The sequence below is a fragment of the Carassius auratus genome, chromosome 24 (genome assembly GCF_003368295.1).
Source record: "Carassius auratus strain Wakin chromosome 24, ASM336829v1, whole genome shotgun sequence".
NCBI lineage: Eukaryota > Metazoa > Chordata > Actinopteri > Cypriniformes > Cyprinidae > Carassius > Carassius auratus.
This window is the reverse complement of record NC_039266.1, coordinates 3,059,536-3,085,936: the sequence shown is the minus strand read 5'-3', so window position 1 is coordinate 3,085,936 and position 26,401 is coordinate 3,059,536. Positions and strand designations below refer to the sequence as shown.

The window sequence follows — 26,401 nt, the reverse complement described above, 5'->3', positions numbered from 1 at the left end:
ATATATATATATATAGAGAGAGAGAGAGAGAGAGAGAGAGAGATACATAGATATATAATTTCTTGAATCATTCTTAAGATTTTCAAACCAGTAAGTGCACTGGTTTGTAAAAAAAATGTACCCAACATGTACTTAATTTTCTGAAATAACACCACATCATAAAGCTTTTAAGAGGATTACAAATATGAATATTCAAAACGTGCAGGCCTGCTGTAAACAAGAGCTCACAACTGTCTAAATGAGCAACCTAGATCTCTTGAACAGACATCTTATTTTCTATTACAGTTTTTTTCAGTCGCTAACAAGTATTTGTCCAAGCAGTTGTCATATTTTCAAAACTCTAAACACAATTAGCACAGCATCTGTCTATTGTGGCCATACCATTCACACATTTCATGTCGTTTTCACACAATATGGAGTCATTGAACACATTTCCACAATGCTTACATTTTCTGAACCGACAAGCTATACCTCCCAACAAAATTATGGATCGTTTTTGTAGCATTTACAAATGTTAACACACAACATCCCACAATAGCAAAAACAATGTTCCAAACCTTAGATACAGTATAAAAACCTCTGCTTCTGCAATGATATCAGTTCAAAAACTATTTATCTTAGCTGATTTATGTTGTGTAAATTGGGCCAACCACAACTGATTCCAATCTGCCTTAGACTCAATCGCAGGGGTTATTTTTTTCTATTACACTGACACTTATACAATACAGTAAAGAAAAAGACAAACACTGTAATGTATGGACGAGGAAGAGTAAGAGCAAGGGGGCCAGGCATAAGATCAGGAGCAGTGAGATGGATATTCTGTTCACTGTAAGCAATACTGTCAAACCTTTTCTGTTCTATCATACCGCGTTTCTACTGTACCTCCTGCAGTAAACAGTAAAGGAAAAATAGCTTTTTACTGGAATGCTTTTGAATGTGAACATTACTGTACATTTGGACATACAGTTCCTAACCAAGAAATTTAGTGTAAAACAGTGAATTGCATGTTTTGCATGCAAATACCTGTAAAACTGAGACTGAAAAGTCTATGCAGTTTTTGTAATGTCAACAATAGCCAGTATTTTGAAACCTGGTGTACTTTGATTGACTGCATGTACCTTTTGAGGTGAAAACAAGTGTTATTCTTTGACAGAATTATTTAATTTTGAGTCAGATTTCCAGTGTTTTGGTAAAGTTGATGTGTTGACAGAAAGATGTGTTCTATTTTGAAATGAAGATTTAGTATATATTTAACAAAATGTGTTTTCGAGAAGAAAATTATCCATTTGGCCAATTGTGTTTTGTAGGTGTGAGTCTGTGTTAAGAGTTTAGAAAAAGTATCTAAAGTATGGGTAAGCGCTTGTAAGCGATTGAAAAAAACTAATAGCATTTATTAATCAAAACAGTCAATTGAAGTCTGCAAACCCACAGCAGGGCTGATATGCAAGCATCTCATCTGCAGCGAGTCAGTCAGAGACAGTGCTGTGGGGGAAGGGCGCGCGCGCGATCAGAGCGTGCTGTGGGGGAAGGGCGGCTGATCACAGTATGAGCAGCAGAAGCAGATCTCAGCTAGGGCTAGGGCTATAAAATCAAAGTAAGAACAAATAAATATGTTAACAAACATTTAAACGTGCCAGCTTAATTCATGATTCTTTTAAACACTTTTTGTTCTTTTGTATGACTATAACTGCTCTCTCTCTCTCTCTCTCTATATATATATCATTTCTTGACTAATTCTTAAGATTTGCAAACCAGTGAGTGCATTTTTCAAAACAATTGGTTCAAACCCAGACAAAAACAAAGCCTGTAACTTGCTCAATATCCTTAATACAAGATCAATGAACATCAGTGCCATCAGAATGACAAGTCCTTGTGTCATTGTTTACAAACATGATAGTCAAAATGCTTTGTCATTTTGTCAATATAACAGTGAACTATCATTCAAAAAGTGAAACTTGTACATTATATTCATTCATTACACACAGACTGATATATTTCAAATATGTTTCTTTTAATTTTGATGATTATAACTGACAACTACGTAAAATCCCAAATTCAGTATCTCAGAAAATTTGAATATTACTTAAGACCAATACAAAGAAAGGATTTTTAGAAATCTTGGCCAACTGAAAGGTATGAGCATGAAAAGTATGAGCATGTACAACACTCAATACTTGAATCAATAGTTGAGGCTCCTTTTGCCTGAATTACTGCAGCGATGCGGCGTGGCATGGAGTGGATCAGTCTGTGGCACTGCTCAGGTTTTATGAGAGACCAGGTTACTCTGATAGTGGCCTTCAGCTCTTCTGCATTCTTGGGTCTGGCATATCACATCTTCCTCTTCACAATACCCCATAGAAGACAAGTTTGCTGGCCAATTAAGAACAGGGATACAATGGCCCTTAAATCAGGTACTGCTTTGGCAGTGTGTGCTGGTGCCACATCCTGTTGGAAAATGAAATCTGCATCTCCATAAAGTTGATCAGCAGCAGGAAGCATGAAGTGCTCTAAAACTTCCTGGTATACGGCTGCGTTGACCTTGGACCTCAGAAAACACAGTGGACCAACACCAGCAGATGACATGGCCCCACAAACCATCACTGACTGTGGAAACTTTACACTGGACCTCAAGCAACGTGGATTGTGTGCCTCTCATCTCTTCCTCCAGACTCTGGGACCTTGGTTTCCAAAGGAAATGCAAAAGTTACTTTCATTAGAGAACATAACTTTGGACCACTCAGCAGCAGTCCAGTCCTGTTTGAAGCGAGATGCTTCTGATGCTGTCTGTTGTTCAAGAGTGGCTTGACACAAGGAATGTGAAGCTGAAACCCATGTCTTGCAGACGTCTGTGTGTAGTGGTTCTTGAAGCACTTACTCCAGCTGCAGTCCACTCTTTGTGAATCTCCCCCACAGTTTTGAATGGGTTTTGTTTCACTATCCTCTCCAAGATGTGGTTATCCCTATAGAGCTGGTAAGTCCCGCCCCCTCCTTAAAACCCCGCTGGACCTCAAAGTTGAAAAACTGTCAATGCAAATGGGATTAATTTCATTAATGGGAGAAAATAATTATTTTCTGGTCCCGTTTGAATTGTGACATGAATGTGAACATATGTTGTCTGTGAATTTTTTATATAATCTTTCGTGTGAAGAATGTTACAATTTAGCAGGTAGAAGTTTGATAGGGGTAGACTTTTTGTGACAGCACTTTGTGGACTACAACTCTTTGCAGCTTTTGACATGTTTGAAACGTCAACAACACTAGCACATGGCTCTAGCTCACGGATCCCGCTAAACATGGCTGTGTCTTTGGTGCACTTCACCACCTTTTTTCAGGGAGAGGACAAAATCTTTGAGGTTGGCGAAAACCACAGGTAAGTCAACTTTATGGGGTGACGTCACATAGGCGACATGTAGTCTCTCGTTATGTCTTTTCCACAACTGCTAGCCGATAAATCATACCATATACTGTCACTGTTCACATTCATGGCACAATTCAAACGGGACCAGAAAATAATTATTTTCTCCCATTCACCTGCATTGACGGTTTTTCAACTTTAAGGTCCAGCTGGGTTTTACGGAAGGGGCGGGACTTACCAGCTCTATTGCTTGTACACTTTTTTTCTACCACATCTTTTCCTTCCCTTCGCCTCTCTATTAATGTGCCGGGACACAGAGCTCTGTGAACAGCCAGCCTATTTAGCAATGACCTTTTGTGTCTTGTCCTCCTTGTGCAAGGTGTGGTCATCTTTTGGACAACTGTCAAGTCAGCAGTCTTCCCCAAGATTGTGTAGCCTACAGAACTATTGAGAGACCATTTAAAGGCCTTTGCAGGTGTTTTGAGTTAATTAACTGATTACAGTGTGGCACCAGGTGTCTTCAATATTGAACCTTTTCACAAAATTCTAATTTGGGATTTTCCTTAGTTGTCAGTTATAATCATCAAAATTAAAAGAAATAAACATTTGAAATATATCAGTCTGTGTGTAATGAATGAATATAATATAGAAGTTTCACTTTTTGAATGGAATTAGTGAAATAAATCAACTTTTTGATGATATTCTAATCATATGACCAGCACCTGTATACTTTGTATAAGTGTTTTTTACATTATGCCTCTGGGATAGGCAACTTCGGTCCTGGAGGGCCATTGTCCTGCAGAGTTGAGCTCCATCCCTAATTAAACACACATGAACAAGGCAATCAATGTTTTCAGGATTACTAGATATATACAGGCAGGTGAGTTTTTATCTGGGCTGGAGCTAAACTCTGCAGGACAGTGGCCCTCCAGGAACGGAGTTGCCAATGTAAAATGCAAGTAGACTGCTGTAACATGTAATGTAAATATGCTGTATTGCACGACTACAGTATAGTGAACACTGTGTGATTGCACACCTGTTCAAGGACTATGCATTAATTGTGACAGGAGAGAAACGGTAGAGCATATATTAATAGAATGTGAAGCATACAGAACAGAACGAATCATACTGTTAGAACAAGTTAAAGAATTAGGTTACACACATTTATCAGTAAAGGGTTTATTTTCCTTTTCTGCATCAAAATCATCAGCATGGCCAGCATGAGATACCTTAAAGAAACAGACTTATTTAATCGAATTTAAGAATAACCAAGAATATATATATATATATATATATATATATATATATATATATATATATATATATATATATATATATATATATATATATATATATATATATATAATTATTATTATTATATATTTTTTTTCAATACATATTAGTAGAAATCCGCATTGAAGCTCCACACCCCAAACAGTTGGTGGCGGTAATGCACCAAATTGGTATGCCAACCGCCAATAAAAGAAGAAGAAGCACACCTGTTCAAATGTTTGAATGACTGAGGACACACACGGTTGTTCTCCCAACATTCAGCTCACCTTTTGACCCGCTTCGGCCATAAGGTCATGATATTGAGAACATGATAGTGGCCCTTATTTCTTCAGAATCTTGTCCTCTTCTACCTCTTCCTCTGTTTTACCTCTGTATTCTTCCACCACACATACTTACTTCTTCTTCCATGCTGTTCACCCTGTTTGTACCTTGTTGTTCTTAAATTACCAGAGTGTGCAACACTGTGTTGTGTTGTGCTCTGTCTGTATGCTTCTCAGATGAAGCTTAATGAGATGCACTCTGAGCTATTTTAAGGAACTGGTGGATTATTGGATGATCGAATGCTTTACATTCCCCTTCATTAGTGAAAATCAGAATTCACCTCTGCAATTCAACAATTCAGGACAAAAATGTCTAATAGAAGTGTATAGAAAATTTGCTTGACAGTTTATGACAACTACTATTCTGCATTTAATGACTTAATGAATTAATACCTAGATGTTTTGGGGAGTAAGACTTGGGAGTATTCAGCAGAGAACCATACATTTTGATCAACATGGCATAAGTAATTGATAATGTAAGAAACAGATAAAACGTGTACATAATCAGTTGCATTTGTAATTTGTTCAAATGATGAGCAATTGCTTTTATGAGGTGCACAAGTAAGTAGATAACTTGGAGGTTGAATAAGAATTTTAGTCGTGATCTGAGAAATGCCCCAAAGCGACTAAGAAAAACTTCAAATATAATTAATAGAATATAAAATAAAAAGATGTTTGCTGTACCTTCTTTCCTCTATATAAAAATATAATATAATATAAAGTAATATAATGCAATGTAATGTCATATAATATAATTATATAATACATGAAGGAATATAATGTAATGTAATATAATTAATATAATATATAATGTAATATAAAATCATATAATATTATATAACATAAAGAGAATGTTTGCTTGTTTGCTGTAAGTGAATGTGTTGCTCTGGTTACAGACCGCGTGCTCTGGGTGGGGGAGGGGCCTGGCTGCGCTGTCAGGGAAATGGCAGGACGCAAAGTTGGAGAAAACACTTAAAACATATAACATCACTTATAAAAGCAAGCGAATCTGCCTGTTTTCACATATTTTAATTGCTTGTATATTTTTATTGAATAAACTCAGATGAATATCACCACACCCATAATAACAGATTTAAACAGTTGCCCCTCCGCTTTTGGAAGGAAATATGTTACTTTTCAAATTCACATGATGTAATGTGTCTGTCCCTTCCCGCGTCAAACTCGTTCCCACAGCATTAATAAAATCCGATGTAAGTGCTGTAGTCATGGTGACGCGATCTTTACACACACGCACACAGAGCAGACTCTGATGCGAGAGAAAAACGCGAGGATTAAAAGTTGTAAAACATGCTAATATGAATCGCGAGAGCTCCTGCTGCTCAATGCATATTGGTCTAATCTTATTTAATACTAATTATTGGGAATTTATCTGTAATTTAATGTGGATTATCTGTCAATTCATTCACAATCAACATGTTTTTTGCCTCCGCCATCTTTATTGATGACGTATTGGCCTCTGATTGGTCAGATCACCAAGTCCCGCTCCCATAGCGGCTTCCTGCGCTCTGATTGGCCAGAATCCCCAAAGTGTGTATCTTTTCCGGAAGTGCAGTACTCCTAGAGGGCGCTGTGTTATACACACTTTAGTGGGGGGGCATACACACTTCAGGTACACAAATCACTTAAAAGTGATTTTTTGGGACAAGTGAGATTTTAAGCCTGGAAACCATTTTAGAGCATGCTGAATGCCACTGTATAGTCAAACAAATGAGGACATACAAAATGTCCTCAATTTTTTGGGTGGTCCTCAGTTTACTGGTGTGTATTCTGGTGAATGTACCCAAAAGTGATATAAGTAAGTGCACACACACACACACACACACACACACACACACACACACACACACACACACTTGTTCTTTTACTGAACTTACAAATATAATTTATGCATGACCTTGGACAGGTGGACAAGCTGTAGATAGTTAATTTATATATATATATATGCGTGCACGCATTTAGATGTGCCTGTTATATTAAGCTTCATATGTACGTTCATATGTTCCCAATGGTCCTGCAGATCACTAGCAACTCTCTTTAGTGAAGGACAGTGTGTGTGTGTGTGTGTGTGTGTGTGCGCGCGCGCAAAACCATCTGCTCATTCAGGATAGATGCGATAGATGCGAGTCCAGCATGGCAAATGCTGAATTCATCACTTTGACTTTCTGCTCAGTGCAAGAACACATACATGTAGAGTTTATGGCATGATTCCCAAGTTATCACTGTGACTTTGCCATTTCTCTTCAATTCAAAAGCTTTAAATATATTTAGCATCACAACTGTTTTCAGCAAAGATATTAAAAAATGTTTTGTGAGAAGCAAATCAGCATATCAGATTTCTGAAGATGATGTGACACTGAAGACTGGAGTAATGATGCTGAAAATTCAGCTGCGCATCACAGGAATAAATTATATTTTACAATATAATTACATAGAAAACGGTTATTTAAAATTCGAACAGTTACTGTATTTTTAAACCGATTCTGTATTTCTGCTCAGTGCACTAGCAAACACATGTAATGCACATTTTAAAGGCAAGTTAGTTCCTGTGTAATCTTGTGCACACCGTGACTTTGCCGTTTCTCTTACAAAGCAATATTTAGTCACAAATGCTCTCAGTTAGATTAAGGACAAAGATAGAGAAAGATGGAAGCCGAGAGGGGAGAAAGAGAGAGTGATAGAGAGACTGCAAGTAAAAGAGGTGAATGAGGAGCTCTGAAAAAGGGGGTGGGCGCTGTGTCGCAAGGACAAACGTACATGGCAACACCGCAGTGTTCTAGAGAGAATACAAAACAGGCGCAATGTTTAGACGACCCCGCACGCAACGGAGCATGAGCTCTCTTGCTGGCACTGCAAGCATGCACGCGATTGTGCTTCATGTTTTACACAGAACGTGTTGACTAACAAAACGCTGTCAAAAATAGCTGATGTACTAAACAAAAAATTGCATTTGTTTGCATGCAATCATGCATATGTATGTGAAGGAACTTCTGATGCACTAATGCATGTGTGAACTGGTGTTGCACGCTGCTGTTTGTCATTATAGATGCTCTGCCGGCATGCATGCTGTCTTACAACACACACACACACACACTGTCCCTCTATGACCTTCAGTATCCCGCAGTGTCCTGTGTTACATCAAATGACCGATCACTCTCTCTCCCCATCTCTCTCAGGTGTCTTTCCTAATGTTTTGGGTCGTTCCCATGTGGCAGGCAGCTTGATATATTTCCTTCTTTGCTGATGCATGAATGTGTGTGTGTGTGCTCTTCAAAAGCCTTTATTATTCAGTGTCTATATGCATCTATAGAAACATATCAATCTTATTTATGCATTTACATTTCTGATTGTGCAAAATGCAAATTATCAGAGTGGTTAGGTGAGCAAATAAGCCACATTAGATTGTGTTATGGTGATTTGAGATCATTTTGAGTTGGTAGGGTTTTTAGGCATGGCATTAGATGGTAAATACCTATAAAACAAATCCTTAAGTGGCTTTTACTAAATGGCACAAAATCAATATGATAAAAGACATTGATGTTCAATAATTAGTGAGTTTTATTATTTAATAATAGTTTGGTTAAAAATTCTACTATATTATATTTTAAAAAAACAATGAAATGAAATGTTAAATTATATGAAATAAGCATATTAAGCATTTAAAAATTTTAATTGTAAAAATAATGAATATTAATATTAAATTTAACTTAGCATTAATTTAAATTAAATTAATATTAAATTAAACTTAGCATTAATTTAAAATTGCATTTTATGTCTTTTAACGTGACTCATCCAATCATAATTTAATGTCTGAACCATATATTTGATAATTTGATTGTTTATAGAAATAATTAAATATTAAGCATATAAAAATGTATTAATTTTAAAAAGTGGAGTATTTGTTTTTTATAATGGAAGTTAATGGGGTCTTATGTTATTTGGTTCACAGTGTTTTTCAAAATAACTTCTTTCTGCAGAAGAGTTTCGAATTAGTGAGGAACTTATAACAGGATTTTCATCTTTGGGTGAACTGTTCCTTCAATTTGGCAGTGTGATGAAATAATGAGTCAAGAGGTGTTAAAAATCATGGCTGACACATTAACTCAAGTTCATTCATCACACTGGAAATGGAACAGAATGCATTGCATTGTGGGATACAGTACTTTGCATAGTGTGCTCTGATGCATACTATATTTTAGCAACACTAGGACAAAAACTTTTTCTGTTGCTCCCTTTAAGTTGTGATTCTCAAACTAATAATCTACATTAAATACTAGAAAACTGTCATGTCATTTACATTTCAGAAAAATGCTAATGTGCACTATTGTTCAAAAGTGTTGGGTCAGTTAGATAAAAAAAAAATTATATTAAAAATATTCTTATTCACCAAGCATGCATTAAATGTTTCAGAAGTGGCAGTGAAGACATTTCTAATGTTGCAAAAAGTAAATACTGTTCTTTTGAACTTTTTATCCATTAAAGAATCCTGAAACCAAATGTATCGTAGTTTCCACAAAAATATTAATCAGCACAACGGTTTTAAATTTTTATAATAATAATACAAATGTTTCTTGAGCAGCAAATCAGTATATTAGAATGATTTCTGAAGGATCGTGTGACAATGAAGACTGGAGGAATGATCACATCACAGGAATAAATTACATTTACAGATATATTCAACTGTAATAATATTTCCCAATTTTACAGTTTTTACTGTATTTTTGGTCAAATAAATGCACCCTTGTCAGATGTAAGAAACTTCCTTCAAAAACTAAAATATCTCCAAATGACTCCAAGCTTCTGTATGCCTTAAAAAGATTTCGTTTGCATGTTATATGAACTACTTTTATGGACCTTTTTTGTCTTTTTTGGAGCTTGACACTTGTCATTTTGTGAGTAGTCTTGCTAAATATCTCCTGCAATATAAGTGTTGACATTAGTGATAGTTGACAGTGACAGAATTATTCATTTAGTCTGAACTGTCCCTTTAACATCAATTTTATGCTTTCTGGTGGAAATTAACATTACTGGCCAAAGAGAGAAAGATTAGGGGCAAAAGCAGGCTGGGGAACAGGAGAGAACAGTGACGAGTGACTTTCACACATGCTGCGAGCAACTGAACGTCTCGCTCACTGTACGCTGCTGTTGTGTGTGTGTAAGCGTGTGCACACGAGTGTTAACATGACTCTAATGATGTGTTTACTGCAGCACAGCTTCATCGCTGTCTCCATGACAACCGCTGAGCTCGCTTCCTCTTCCTGCAGCAAAGACCGAGCGACAGCGAGCAGCGCTCCAGTGCAGACGCCTGCAGCACATGCCCAGCGTAATGTGCGAATACCATGTTTTTGACAGTGTAGCATGCTAATACCATGTTTCTTCATTATGGTGTCATGGAAATACCGCATCCTTAGATATGGTACTATGACAATACCATGTTGACCATGACTGTAGTATGGTTTTATAATGTGGGTTTTTTTTTTTCAATATGGCGCCATAGAAATACGATATATTTTGGACATGGTATTATGGTAAAACTATATTTTAGGACATCATAGTACTTTTTTATATGATGTCATGGTAAAAGCATATTTTTTGTACTATGGTAATCCAATGTTTTTATACATTGTAGTGTGTCAGAAGTGTGTTTTTTGAACATGGTAACACGGTAATACCATATTTTTAGACAATGTTTAATGGTAATACAATGTTTTTCAATATGGTATTATGATAATACCACATTTTCATACTTTTTACTGTGGTAATCCTATGTTCTCTGAAATTGTAGTATGGTAATTGTTTTAGGACATTATAAGATGGTAATATTATCTTTTTTCAATGTGATGCTATGGTTGTACCATATCTTTAGGGAGGCTAATGTACAATGTTAGTACCATGTTTTCTGACATTATAATACTTTGTTTGAAGATATCATAGTATGGTAATTTTTTTCAGCACATTACTATGGTATAACCACATTTTTTGGACACTATACTATGGTAATACTATGTTTTTGGACATTTGGGCATAACAGTACAGTGTTTTTTGATGCCATGGTAATACTAAGTATTTAAACATGGTACTAATGGTAAATCTATGTTTTTGGATTTGAAAATGTTAAAAATATTATGTTATGGTTATACCACATTTTTGGATATGGTATATGCTAATACTATGTTTTACTCATTACACAAAATTCTGTAAAAAAAAATGCAGAGTAAACATTAACTCTGTAATCATGACCAGGTTGTAAGTTATATGATAATATTGTGCGATGCTTACATTTATCTTATTGTTACATACACAGAGACTCATTCATGAAACATACGCTAAGTAATGCATTGACTGTTGCAATCAGTTCAGGAAAACTGTTTATGAATGGATTCATGAATTTGCACAGCTTGACTTGTGTATAATAAATTAGACTTTTATATAAAATAGTAGGCAGTTTACAGTATCTAGGTATCCATGCATTTCAAAAGATTGTAAAGAACTAGAGAGTGTGACTTAAACATGTAAGTGGTTTGTTGACTAGTTCTCTCGTTGAAACAGCCGATATGGAGAGTAAGAGATGGAGAAAGAAAGACATGCATGAGGAGAGAGGAGGACCTGGGCAGAGAAGCTGGTTACTGCAGCAGTCTGTAACTAGGTCAGCTTGAGACTAAAGACAAACAGAGAGAGAGAGAGAGAGAGAGACTTATGAGATGAAGCAGGTATACTTTACATTTAAAAAAAGAGTTGTGCGTTCATGTTCACCTGAGATCAGCACCTGTCCTCTTCACAGATGTCGTTCACTGTGCTCTTATTCCCACTTTTTTTCTTTGCCATGGTAAGATGATTTCATGTGCTGAAAATGTGAAAAAAAAAATATATGTCTGCTCAATCGCTTACTGAAAAAAATGGTGTTGGATTTACTTCAAAACAATTTAAATATCACAAATAATAAAAAAAAATAATAAAATAATGTCATTAGTGCGGTCAATTTCAAGTGCGAAATTTCTTAGTATTTTCCTGTAAACTTATTTCTGAGTGCATGATTCCCAATATTTCCCTTTTTAAGATGTTTCAGGGTGATTATATGTGCTACACATTTGTGTGTGTGTGTGTGTGTGTGTGTGTATCAAATAGTATCTTAATGAAAATTGAAAATGCAAAGGTTTACAAATGTCATTATAGAAATAGAAAAATATGTTCAGCAAGAGGGAAAATCTCAGTCATGATAGAGAAACAAAAGTGTGTGTGTGTGTGTGTGTGTTAGAGAGGGAGGAACAGGTTCAGTACAAATCCTAGGCAGCCTGTGAAACAAAGCAGTCTTGGATGGAGGGATAAATGGAGCGAGCAGATAGAGGGGTGGAGTGGAGGAGAAGCTTTCAACCCCGTGTCCTCACTGCCTGGAACAGCTCATGCACATGAGTGGCTCTGAGTGTGTGTGTGTGTGTGTGTGTGTGTGTGTGTGAGAGAGAGAGAGAGATCTCTATATAAATACATGTTTGATATTCCTCTATAATACTCAGCAAGCAAAGGCTTGTGAATCTGAAAGAGAAATTGGTTGCACAATCAGATGGTTGCACAAATATAAAATGTTTGGCAGTTTTCGACAGCGTGATTTCCTAACAGGTGTCACACACTAGCCATAGTCCTCTGAGCTTTCAGTGGCCTTTATTCTGTGGGTTACAGTCGGATGTAAACTAGTGTGTTAAGAGAGTTCAGGTGAGAGACTGAGGTGTGTATGTGTGTATGTCAGGAGCTAGTTTAGCTTCTGGCACACTTCTGAGTGGAGTGTGTATCCAGGGACCAGAAGAGGGTTTCTCATGCTGGAATGATGAAATTGATTATCATTATTATTACGTCATTTTTTATCTCCATTTGTCAAACTGTTTATAGAAAGTAAGCACACGTTTTACATAAATATGAATGTGAATTATAAATAATACCTATATTTTCTATTAACGTTATAATTATATTATATTATACTATTGTAAATCATATTTTATTACTATAAATATTACTATTTTTGAAAATAATTAACATTAAAAAACTATTTTAAAATACATTTAGTATTATTTCTGTGCTGTTATATAGTATTCAGTAATCATTTGAATTAGCTTTTATTTTAATGTATTTATTTTCAGTTTCCTTTTCAATATTAGTAATTGTATGTGCTTTTGTATTTTTATTCATTTTTTGTAGTCAATGTTATTTTAGTATTTATTAGTAATATTTATATACTGCTAAGGTATTATCATTTATTAGTATTTTAATTCGATTTGATAGTTTTCATTTTATTTTATGTATTTACGTATTTTTTAATAGCTATTTTAGTACTTCAACATATTTATTTCAGTTTGTTGCAAAAGTTTAATGAGAAATTGACACTTCACTTACATGAAGACAACTTTTAAATAACATTTTTTAACAATATTTTCAAAGCTCAATATTATCATATTCATAATTATTGGAAATCCATCCCTGTTTATTCACTCATGTGTGTTATTGTGATAAACAAGACTAATATTTTAATATTTATCTAAGCCTCTTTCCACAGTCTTTCTCTGTAAAGTTACTTTTTGGATAATTTTCAATTGAACTGAATTGATCACAGACTCTACATCTGTAAAGCTATGATACTGTATGTATCTGTTTACAAACACATATTGTTTATTGTAGATATATAAAGTTATGTGTAGTCATCATGGCTATGAAAACTGATCTGGTATACATGGCGATCAATGTCTAGAGGAAATAACATGATGTCAAGGACAGAGTCCTTAATAAACTTCATTGAACGGCAAACACTTAGTTATGCTTTAGTCAATATACAGTACAGTAGAGAGGCAGCATATAAAATACAGTATTTGTGCATTAATTGTTTTTGTTATATAACTATACAATTTTCAATTTCACAAAAAGGGTTATTTTATTATAATACATTTTATTTATTCATTTTATTTTAAAATCTAAATTCTATTGGTGCAAGTCCAAGTCTAATTTTCAATACACTACATGTTACAAGTTAGATTTATAAACTTTTTTTAAAAAGCCAACAGCTGCATATGTTTTCTATTTCTGATGTTGCAGTTCAATTCTTTTATGAATCTAAGTCTCAAGGTTTTTTGGGACTCTTTTTGTCCATTTGAGTCAAAGTATCAGTGTTTTCATTAACTGAAATATACATATAAGACAAAAACTTGAATTAATAAAACAGGTTTAAGTTGTGGTACTAATTTAATAAATCTAAATAGAAATATAAACAACAATTTTTTTTAAAAATTACAAAAAGCACGTATTACCAAAATGTAAACTAAAATGAAAACAATATATATAAAAGCTCATTAAAAATGTTAAAAAATTCCAGTGGTGGCTACCTAATGCATAAATGTAAATGTTATATAATAATATATAATGCATAGCATGTGTTCCAGCACTTAACTTCAGGTTACTCCGCAGGGATCGTGTCTGTAATAAGTGTACCGTAAGTTCCTTTGGATAAAAGCATCTCCATACCGGAACAATGCATGATTGTTAATTGTATAGCACTTTCATAATACATATTTGTTTCAAAGCAAGTTTTCAATTGAGCAAGTTACCAATTATTTTCTAGTTATAAAATGTTTGAAATGAGATGAATGTTAAATGCACAAACCCCTCTGTGAAAACCCTCAGAATTAGGGCTGCACAATATGTAATTTTTAATAAATTAAAATAAATTTTTAATCACAATTACAATTATGGATGCCACAATCAATCGTTTAAAGCGGTAATTAATTGTTCAAAGTCCTCTTATGTTATTCTGTGTGCTTAAGATGCATTTTTTTCTTTCTACATGTTATCTTAAAGGGGTTTCCCATTATTTTTATTTTAGTATAAAATTATAATACCCTTAATATTTTTTACTTTTTTATTATTTAAAGAGGAAACCAATCTGATGCATATTTGACATTTCACGCTTAATATTAACGAAAAGCAGTTTTTCAGTTAAGAGTGTTTTCAGTTTGTTTATTTTCATATCAAAATACAGCATGCATTTTTATCAAACAATGATATAAACATCATTCAATGTAAATTTTGATAATCGCAATTAATAATCGCAATTACAATTTCAAGGGAATAATCGACAATTTAGATTTTTGTCATAATCGTGCATCCCTAATATAGATGGGAATAAAACTGAAATTTGGTGTAAGTGCTGCTGAAAAAACTAATTTACAGAAAACAGCCTTTCAAAATGAGTACTGTATTTTCAATCTACAGGTGCAAATAGATATAGTGCAATAAAGTAAAGACTTTGTTTTCATTCTACTAGTAGGTTACGCCTATCTTTCTTTCTTGTTTTTCAGTATGTGGCGTGCGGATCCCTTCTGTTCATCCTCATCTCCATTTCCACCTTCTGCATGGAGACGCACGAAGCGTTCAACACCATCTACACCAGAACAGAGAACGTTACGGAGGGGAACGTGACGAGAGAGGAGATCGTGTACGAGGTGGTGACGGACCGATGGCTGACGTACGTGGAGGGAATGTGTGTCGTCTGGTTCACCATCGAGGTGTTCACGCGCATCATCTTCTGTCCCGACAAGGCCGAGTTCTTCAAGAGCGCGCTGAACATCATCGACTTCGTGGCTGTCCTGCCTTTCTACCTAGAGGTCAGTCTGAGTGGACTCTCCTCCAAAGCGGCGAAAGACGTGTTGGGCTTCCTGCGAGTGGTGCGCTTCGTCCGAATCCTGCGTATCTTCAAGCTGACGCGTCACTTCGTGGGCTTGCGGGTTCTCGGGCACACGCTTCGCGCAAGTACCAATGAGTTCCTCCTGCTCATCATCTTCCTCGCTCTCGGCGTCCTCATCTTCGCCACCATGATCTACTACGCCGAGAGGATAGGAGCCAGCCCGGACGACCCTACGGCGAGCATGCACACCAGCTTCAAGAACATCCCCATTGGTTTCTGGTGGGCCGTGGTGACCATGACCACTTTAGGCTATGGAGATATGTATCCGGAGACGTGGTCGGGGATGCTGGTGGGGGCGCTGTGTGCCCTCGCAGGGGTGCTGACTATCGCCATGCCCGTCCCCGTCATTGTGAACAACTTCGGCATGTATTACTCTCTGGCCATGGCCAAGCAGAAGCTGCCCAAAAAGAAGAACAAACACATCCCGAGAGCCCCGCAACCCGGCTCGCCCAATTACTGCAAGCCGGACGCCCTGGCCATGGCGACGGCCTCGCCCCAGAGGATTCTGGGTAATGTTCTGGGCGGCATGCTGGGCCCGAGCGGGGTGACGGGGGACTGTCCTCTAGCTCAGGAGGAGATCATAGAGATTAACAGAGGTGAGAGACTGAAGGGATACACACAGAGTTTCATTTCATACTCCACCAAAAAGTCTTTCATTGTCTGGTTTTAAACTCATGGTGGATTCAGTTTTGGATCTTCAACAATATGTTCACAAACATTTTTACGGAGTGGTTGGTATGACTTATATATCATAATATAGTTAATTTAGCTTGAAATAAAAATATGGTTTATAAATAGTTTATATTAAATATATTATACTGTACTATATTTAAATTTAATTTAATTTATTATATTTAAATTTAATTATTTTAGGGTAATTATTTTAATACAACTGTAAAAAATTATTATTTCTGGTTATTTCCAAGCTTGAATGTGTGTTTACGTATGTGAACACAACAGAATTCAACAAAAATGTATATTTCATGTATATCTGCAATTTGATATATATCAGTAATTTTTTGTATTATATATTTTTTTACATATTTTATAGTAAATTACTTTTTATACTATCTTTATATATCATATTATATCTTTATATAAATCATTTATTATAAATATTATATATATATAGCTATTTTTGAAGAATTCAGTGAATGATTTATAAATGTAATGTCATATAACATAAGAAATAAGTATTTTATCCTATATATTATATATATTAGATGTTTATATTTATGTATTTATTTACTTTTTAATATCTATTAATAGCTTTTTGGGGATAAATCTGTGAATTTAATACATTAAAAATGAAACTTAACTAATAAAAATTATATTTGATTTAAAAATACAATTTAGCCACAACTGTTTAAGACATCTGAAGATAACGAAGAGATGTTTTGGAGCTGTGTGGGGAAAACATTTTGTCTCCGTCGTTAAAACGATGTTAAAAATGCTACAATACAAAATACTGTCCAACAGACTGTACAACAGCATGTGTATTTGTGAGTGTTTTTTCCTGATGGACTGCTCTTCCTGCTAATGTCACGTCTATAATCAATTATTCAATGTTTTTAAAAAACCTGGAAGTCTCTTATAGATCTATAGGGTCACTGTAAGTTCTACATGCGTTCTTAAAGATACAGAACAGGAAAAGGGCAATGCATAAACCTCTTAAGTCTATCTATGTCTTCAGCTTTCCTTGATATATTATAGTTTTTATTAATATTTTGAACCATATTATTATTCATTGATTCATATTATTTACAGTTTTTCAACGCAAACATTTCACATTAAGTTAAAACAGAGGTTAAATCATTTATTCACTGCTACAGTGCTGGATTTTAAATACTTTTTTTTTAATGTTGATCAATGCACAAATCATTGTTTTAAGTCGGATCGTTTCAATGAATCCTTTGAATCAGTTTTAGAACTTGTGTGAATGATTTAATGATTCAGTTCTCAAATTCAACTCACTGACTCAAAGTCAACAAAAAGTCTTAAAGTTTAATAATGACATGACGTGTCTCTCCTCAGACTCGAAGCAGAATGGTGACGCAGCCAGCGCCGCTCTAGCAAACGAGGACTGTCCAGCAATCGATCAGGTTCTTAGTCCAGATGAGCGCAGCCCGGTGGGCCGGACACAAGAACGCTACCAGCAGGACAGAGCCTGCTTCCTCCTCAACACACGAGAGTTTCGACCCACTGATGGGAATGTGCGGAAAGGTATGTTTTAGCGCTTCTGCATGCGGGTTACACACACACACACACACACACACACAGTCATGCAGTGCAGACATCAGTCTCAGCCCAGTCCCTGTGTCTGTGAAAGACGTATTAGATCTTACAGATCTAGTCACACACACAAGCGTCCATTAACAATGGTTCAAAACAGCCAGTTTTCCATGCCCATCTCACGCCATCTCTCCAAAAATACAGATTACATCACCACTGAACATCTCAGGGTGTTTTCACACTTGGTTGGTTTCAGGGGGTTGAGAGCATTTACAAGACAAGTCAAATTTATTTATAATAGTGCTTTTTACAAGACATTTTGTTTCAAAAGCAAATTTACAGAATATCATGATGTTAATATTTATATATGGCATCTTAATATTAATAATGTACAATAATATACTTGACATTTTGCCACAATGAACTTTGAACTCAAAGGCAAAACAAGATTATAAAAGACTGACAGATATTTTTTCTTGTTTTAAACATAATCCCACTTAATTTTGATAATAATTATAATGATTTTTTTCTCTCAGAAAACAAGAAGAGTAATAAACATTTTTCTTGGTTTAGGAATGTTTAGACATCTATAACGCAAGACTAAAATACAAAATGAAATAATTTATGAACTGCTGTTTGCATATATTTAAATATATTTTTTTAATAAATATATAAGCTTTTTTTAGGAATGTGAATAGGCTTACACATTTGCACATATTCATATTCACATACACATATATGATATACTATAAACTCTTATTCCTTTTGAGATTATTTTAGCTCCATGCTTAAAGGTATGGGAGGACATGAGCATCTTATTTATTTATTTTTAATGCATATGTTAATAAAATAATCAATTAATTAATTAATAAATTAAATAATTAATATTTAAAGAATAAGAAATTAAATAAATAAACTAAACTAAATAAAGATTATTTAAAAATACATTATTTTAACTACACACATAAATGTCTTTCTTCATTTTTATGCAAAAATGAAGGCTGGAGAGTTTGAACTGACCAACTCTGGTGCATCAATTTGAGAAAATCATTACAGAAATGTATTAATATTTTATATTACATAGCGGCACCAAATGAAATTGCAAAAGTATTGACCAGCAAACAGATGGATCTGCCCCAAACTCAGACCACTGGTTGAGCCAATGGTAGTGAATGAGCATTAAATTGGGTCAAAAAGAGATCTGAACCCACTTTATAGGCCAGAAACAATGTGAATACAAAGTGAACTGGAATCTACATTTGGATAGTTTAGGATTCAAGTGTGAAAACATCCTTAAAAACACTGATATCTAAAAAAATTCTTTCTTTTAACTTTTTTCTTTTCCTCTTCTCTTTCTCTATTTATGTTTGGTGGTTCTTCGCATGTCTATTTTACTCAATTCTGTTTCTCTCCTGACATTACACTATCCTCTTTTTATCCTCCGTTCTCTCAATTTCTTTTTTGCATTGCATTTTCCTTGATCCTACTCATCTTGGTTTCAGTGACAAACCTTCTGTTCCACACGACATCATCCCACAAAACTTTGTGACCCTGCACTGTCGCCTCCAACAGCCACAAAAAACTCCTCTCTACCCATAAAAACACACACCAAATCACACAAAAAATCCTTGCACACGCAAATCTCCAAACCCAGTTTTTCCCCGGTTGCCCTTTCCTCATCACAACCCAAGCACATTCGGCACTGTTAGCATCAGGAGATCAGCCGGCCGTCCTCCCCTTACAGATGAATGAAATCAGAGGTAAAAAACACTAAACATACATGCACAGAAAGTCCAATTGTTCAAATCATTCAAGACAGAAAAAAACACAAACACAAGCACATTTACACCTGCATGGGTGTGTTGTTGTTGACGGGTGTAATTTTTCGTGTTGATGTTGTGTAGTTGTCCTAATAAACTGTCATTCATTTCATCAGTTAAAGGAAATGAATCGAATGTGTATAATGCTGCTGAATTTGACTGAGTTTGAGGTTGGGTTTCACACGCTCTCATATATTTCTGTACCTCTTAAACTGCTGACCATCCTGCTCTGGACAGTCCATGACAAAAATGTCTGTGCACTGGGGAGAATTTATCACCCAGTTTAACACCAGACATAAAGAAAACTCAGCACAAATACAGTGAGACGGAACAAATCTCACTCTGAAAGTGCATTTGTCTGACACCCCGTGTAGAGAACAGATGACTAAGCGATAACATGTATTTATTGGAACATTCCAGGTTATTTTCAACTTCTAAATCATCCTTTTGAGGGAATTCAGATCAAGAAGAATCCTGGGAACAATCATGCAACTGATAATAATGTATAAAAGATGTTATTTAAAAGATTAAAGATTGAGCTATATTAGTTAATTGAAGTTATTCAAAAAGGGCATAGGTCACCTAAATGTAAAAATAAAGAAAATGAGCACTAATGAACTATTGAGTTTTGACTGGTAGTAATAAATGATGATAGTTATGATTGGTTAGGGTTACCCGCTAGGCTTCTATTGTAGTTGTATGACTGTAAAAGAGACAAAATTGTTAGGTTGAAAATAACCTGGAATGCTTTAAAGTGTTGTTTAAAGTACCGTCTCATGAAGAGAGCAGAAACCCGATCTTTACTCGGATGTATTCAGGTCTGTTCCACTAAACTCACACTCTCTATTGAGAATTACATGTATAAGGGACAAAGTTGGACACTTTAGAGTTTGTGTAACAAAGATTGGTTTCAATGTCATATGAGATCCACTGCAATAACAATTGGAACTGCAGCTGCTGCAGTGTGTGTGTGTGTGTGTGTGTGTTTTCAGTGGGATCTCACACGCTCTGTATTGTCTTTCTCTTCAGGTTGTGTCATATCCCGCGTTTGTATGTTGGCTTCTTCATATATTCTCTCACTGTTCTACTGTCTCCCCCCGTCCTCCTCCTCCTCGCTGTGTGTGTGTGTGTGTGCGTGCGTTGTGTTTGTTGTGACGTGATGTCGTTTATTGTGTTGTCGATGTGTTTTCCTCATTCCACCGGTGACCTTTAACCCTGGCGCAATGAAGGACGTGCACACTTGCAACACCTAAAACTGCACACACATAGAAAATAGACTGGAAGGTTGTTTAGGCGTTCACTGTGCCGAGTTGAGTCACCCCAGGGTTAAAGGTCAGGGGTCGATGGAGGTCAAGGTGAATTCAGATGAGCGTGAGTTTATGGTTCTGTGCCATGCTGCAAACACCGCATTCACTCCAAAAAAATACTTAGGACCAAATTTCAGATTTATGTATTTGAATTGCATAAAATCCAGTCTGATTACACAGTTTGAACGTAAACAATCTAATAATCTTAATGTGATGCATTTATGCACTCAAAAGATCATTTTGCACCTGTTTGATTCAAGGTTATTAACTGTCAACTAAATAATAAAAAAAGTTGCTACTTGAAATAAAGCTTAACTTTAATGAAATATAAAAAATATATAACAAATTAACTTATTATATTTCAGCTAGTTGTCAAGGCAGCATGGCTCATTTTATTTAGTTTAGTCTGTGTGTATGTGGGTGTAAATTTGTATTTAATAATTTTAATTTAACTGCTAGTTCTAAAATATCTCATATTAAATAAAATTAAATTAATAAACTAAAATTTACTAAAAAAAGTACTTGTTTATTTTAATTATTAATAAAAATAAAAATAAAACATTAATTATTAACTTAAAATAGAAAAATAATCTAATTAAAAAATATTAACATATACTATAATACTAAAATAGCACTGTTTTGGTTTTATTTAAACAATAATGAATAACATATGAACATGGTTATGAGATTAAAACACTTTGAATGTATTGATAATAAATATTTAAACCTGGTCATTGTATATTTAAAGTATTTTTAGTTTATTAGAACTTTTTACAGAAATCCTACCAGTTTCATGAATGTATGACTGACAAATATGCATCACATTAAGTTTACTAGTTTGTTTGTTATATTGCCGTTCAAATATACAAATCTTAAATGTAGGTCTAAATATTGTGTGTTTTTCTGCTGCAAATTGTGACACTTTGAAGCTTTAAGAAAGCGACGGAGCTCGGGAAAACCCACAGGCATGACCCACAGTCCTATGAATCTGCTCATACGACCTCAACCTGCTTCAGTTCCTAGAGAAACTACTTCATGTGTGCCACGGTCTGTGTGTGTGTGTGTTTGTGTTTGTGTGTGTGTAACTGACTGACTGGTTGACAGACAGACACTGGGATATTTGGACAGACTCACAGACAGACTGAGGTTGAGAAGGTAAGAACGAACCGTGGTCAAAGCTGAGCCCATGTTTCCCTGCCGTTTATCCTGGGCTTCAGCAAGGCACCGTCTCCTGGACGGCAGTCGCTCTCAGTCACTTTAACATCCAGAGCACATATAGACACAGAAATAACATTATAACAAACATCCAGAGTCTGTGGAGGATATGTGTACAGTATGTGTGAGTTCGGCTGTATGGCTAAAGCATCTTCTTAGCTGTCTCCACCTAAACTACCATCCAGGCTCTGTTACAAATCCTGGTGAGCAAACATCTACATATAAAACACATACATTAGTTTCAGAGTTTCATATTTTTACCTGACATTAGAAATTAAAATAAAAGAGATAATATTCAGATTGTAAAGTAATTTATTGAGGAAATAAATATCCTTAAATTTTGACATTTTTTATTATTATTATTTATTAAAAAATATTTTTTTATTTAGCTTTAATTAATTTTTATTTTAGTTTTTGTAATTTTTATACATTACTTAATTTGCCAATTGGAACATTTAAATATTTTTGTTTATTTCTATATTTATTTATTTTATTTTATATTTTAATTTTGATTGTGAAAAGTCATGTAAAATTTTAATCCAACTTGACAGTCAGCGATCACCATACCTTTTTATTGTATGTAAAAAAAAAGAAAAACATTTATATATATTATGAATCAAATATTCTTAAATCCTTTGATGTAAAAGTAGATTTTAATATGAAGAAATATATTTTTTTTATTACAAAACTTTTTAAAAATCTTGTTGCTCTTTGGTTAATTAAATATTTTAATATTGATTTTAATAAATCAAACAAAATTGACATTCAACTTGACAGTCAGTGATCACCGTGCAGTGTAAATTTAAGCTTATAATTGTAATAATTTTGCGGTTTGACTTTAATTACTTTTTTATTTCTATTTCTATTTATCTTTATTTTTGTTTCAGGTTTAGTAGTTTTAGTGCTTTGGCTGAAACTTATTTTGATTTTAAGTTTTAATTTTAAATTATTATATATATATATATATATATACACCTTGATTTAAATTAAAGAAAACTAATTTTAGTTAACAATAACAACACTGGTTTGATAATTTATAAAAGTAACATCAAAGGGTATAAAAGTAAGACTAGAAAATGACTGACAAGCAAATATTATTCTGAGGTGGGATCACATGTACATAATCAAGTAATGCATTTAGATTTTCTTACAAAAATTCAATCAGAAAATGGTTTTATCTATTTATAATGCACTTTTTCGCCAATTATTTTAGTGTTACTTGTGCAACTGCTAACGTCGGCCTTCAATGGAAAACAACTGCAAGCATCTGTCTCCTATTTGTGTGCCCTGTGAGTAACCATTAACAGAGTTAGTGGCCATGGAGAGCATTTCAGATCAGTCACTTACAGCACGAGCTTCCATTTCAGCTGTAGAAGCTTGCAGCCTAAGTAGACAGCGAGGCAGCACACTAGGGTTTGGAACAGAGATGCAGTGCCTCGTCAAATGGACATTAGACTGTTAATTGAGCACGATACAGCGAGCGTACGCTGTGTTTGAGGCTCACTGTGCCAACGGGAGTCGATTTAAGATCTAAATATACTCCTGTACTTGCCATCTGTGAAAACCTTTAGACACACACACACAAATACATATTGCTCTGGGTGTTAAAGTGAGCTCTTCCAGTGCAATACAGTCCCTAAATGCCTTCACTGTTCTTAGAGGAGTGTGTGTGTGTGTGTGTGTGTGTGTGTGTGTGTGTGTGTGTGTGTGTGTATGTGTGTGTGTGTGTGTCTGTGTGTGTGCGTGTGTGTGCATCTACCGACCCTGCTCTGTTTGCATGAGTCAAAGTCAGCATCAGACTTCTGAAGTCTCTGTGCAGGATCTCTATAAGACATTGTGAGTTTTCTTTCTCTCTTTCTCTCTTCTCTTTCTCTCTTCCTTCTGTTGTTTTTCTCTGTGTCCTCTTGTTGGTCTTGTACAGTATTGTTCAAAATAATAGCAGTACAATGTGACTAACCAGAATAATCAAGGTTTTTCGTATATTTTTTTATTGCTACGTGGCAAACAAGTTACCAGTAGGTTCAGTAGATTCTCAGAAAACAAATGAGACCCAGCATTCATGATATGCACGCTCTTAAGGCTGTGCAATTGGGCAATTAGTTGAATTAGTTGAAAGGGGTGTGTTCAAAAAAATAGCAGTGTGGCATTCAATCACTGAGGTCATCAATTTTGTGAAGAAACAAGTGTGAATCAGGTGGCCCCTATTTAAGGATGAAGCCAACACTTGTTGAACATGCATTTGAAAGCTGAGGAAAATGGGTCGTTCAAGACATTGTTCAGAAGAACAGCGTACTTTGATTAAAAAGTTGATTAGAGAGGGGAAAACCTATAAAGAGGTGCAAAAAATGATAGGCTGTTCAGCTAAAATGATCTCCAATGCCTTAAAATGGAGAGCAAAACCAGAGAGACGTGGAAGAAAACTGAAGACAACCATCAAAATGGATAGAAGAATAACCAGAATGGCAAAGGCTCAGCCAATGATCACCTCCAGGATGATCAAAGACAGTCTGGAGTTACCTGTAAGTACTGTGACAGTTAGAAGACGTCTGTGTGAAGCTAATCTATTTTCAAGAATCCCCCGCAAAGTCCCTCTGTTAAAAAAAAGGCATGTGCAGAAGAGGTTACAATTTGCCAAAGAACACATCAACTGGCCTAAAGAGAAATGGAGGAACATTTTGTGGACTGATGAGAGTAAAATTGTTCTTTTTGGGTCCAAGGGCCACAGGCAGTTTGTGAGACGACCCCCAAACTCTGAATTCAAGCCACAGTACACAGTGAAGACAGTGAAGCATGGAGGTGCAAGCATCATGATATGGGCATGTTTCTCCTACTATGGTGTTGGGCCTATTTATCGCATACCAGGGATCATGGATCAGTTTGCATATGTTAAAATACTTGAAGAGGTCATGTTGCCCTATGCTGAAGAGGACATGCCCTTGAAATGGTTGTTTCAACAAGACAATGACCCAAAACACACTAGTAAACGGGCAAAGGCTTGGTTCCAAACCAACAAAATTAATGTTATGGAGTGGCCAGCCCAATCTCCAGACCTTAATCCAATTGAGAACTTGTGGGGTGATATCAAAAATGCTGTTTCTGAAGCAAAACCAAGAAATGTGAATGAATTGTGGAATGTTGTTAAAGAATCATGGAGTGGAATAACAGCTGAGGGGTGCCACAAGTTGGTTGACTCCATGCCACACAGATGTCAAGCAGTTTTAAAAAACTGTGGTCATACAACTAAATATTAGTTTAGTGATTCACAGGATTGCTAAATCCCAGAAAAAAAAAAATGTTTGTACAAAATAGTTTTGAGTTTGTACAGTCAAAGGTAGACACTGCTATTTTTTTGAACACACCCCTTTCAACTAATTGCCCAATTGCACAGCCTTAAGAGCGTGCATATCATGAATGCTGGGTCTTGTTTGTTTTCTGACAATCTACTGAACCTACTGGTAACTTGTTTGCCACGTAGCAATAAAAAATATACTAAAAACCTTGATTATTCTGGTTAGTCACATTGTACTGCTATTATTTTGAACAATACTGTATGTGTATGGTCTTATCTGTGTGCTCTAACTGGCCAATTGTTGTATGAGTTCAACTTGTCGAAGTTCGTCAGTGCCCCCTTTTCTGGCCCATGCTCACAAGCAAACATCTATAGTTTTACTGTAGAGCAACTACATTAGTTCCAGTTATTTTTATTTAGTAAGTAGTTTAGTTTATAAAGGGGGCATATCAAATAAAAGAATCAAATATTATTATTTAATATAATATATTTTAATATAAGACCATTTTGAAGTTTTATATATATATAAATGACCATGCATTTTCTTTGTATGTAAAATGATTACAAGTTCTTTAAAATAATTTATATACATAAAATGAATAGCATATTCCTTAAACTTTTAATAAAAAATGTAATTAACATATTTATCTTTAAAAAGCTTTTTGTTATTTATTTTTTTATTTTAATATTGATTTTAATAAATATAGCAAATTGCTATTGAACTTGACAGTCAGCGATGACAACGCATTTTCGTTATATATATAAAAATAAAATTATGTATATGTTTTTTTATTCATACATAACAAATAAAAAAATGCATGACCCCTTTATT

The 26,401-nt window shown here is 35.0% G+C and overlaps 1 protein-coding gene across 8 annotated transcripts in view; it reads left to right on the top strand.

The window, feature by feature from the left end:
- The window catches only part of LOC113042101 (potassium voltage-gated channel subfamily C member 1-like), a 90,626-nt gene that overhangs the window by 47,475 nt on the left and 16,750 nt on the right, over window positions 1-26,401 (top strand). For 5 of the 8 annotated variants that reach the window (XM_026200680.1, XM_026200685.1, XM_026200684.1 and 2 more), the window contains 3 exons: window positions 15,321-16,302; window positions 17,741-17,929; window positions 20,788-20,808. In XM_026200680.1, coding sequence (XP_026056465.1) covers window positions 15,321-16,302; window positions 17,741-17,929; window positions 20,788-20,808 — 1,192 coding nt within the window. Of the gene's footprint in view, window positions 1-15,320; window positions 16,303-17,740; window positions 17,930-19,440; window positions 20,763-20,787; window positions 20,809-26,401 lie in introns of those variants that run through there. The other 3 variants (XM_026200683.1, XM_026200681.1, XM_026200682.1) reach the window with 2 other exon arrangements.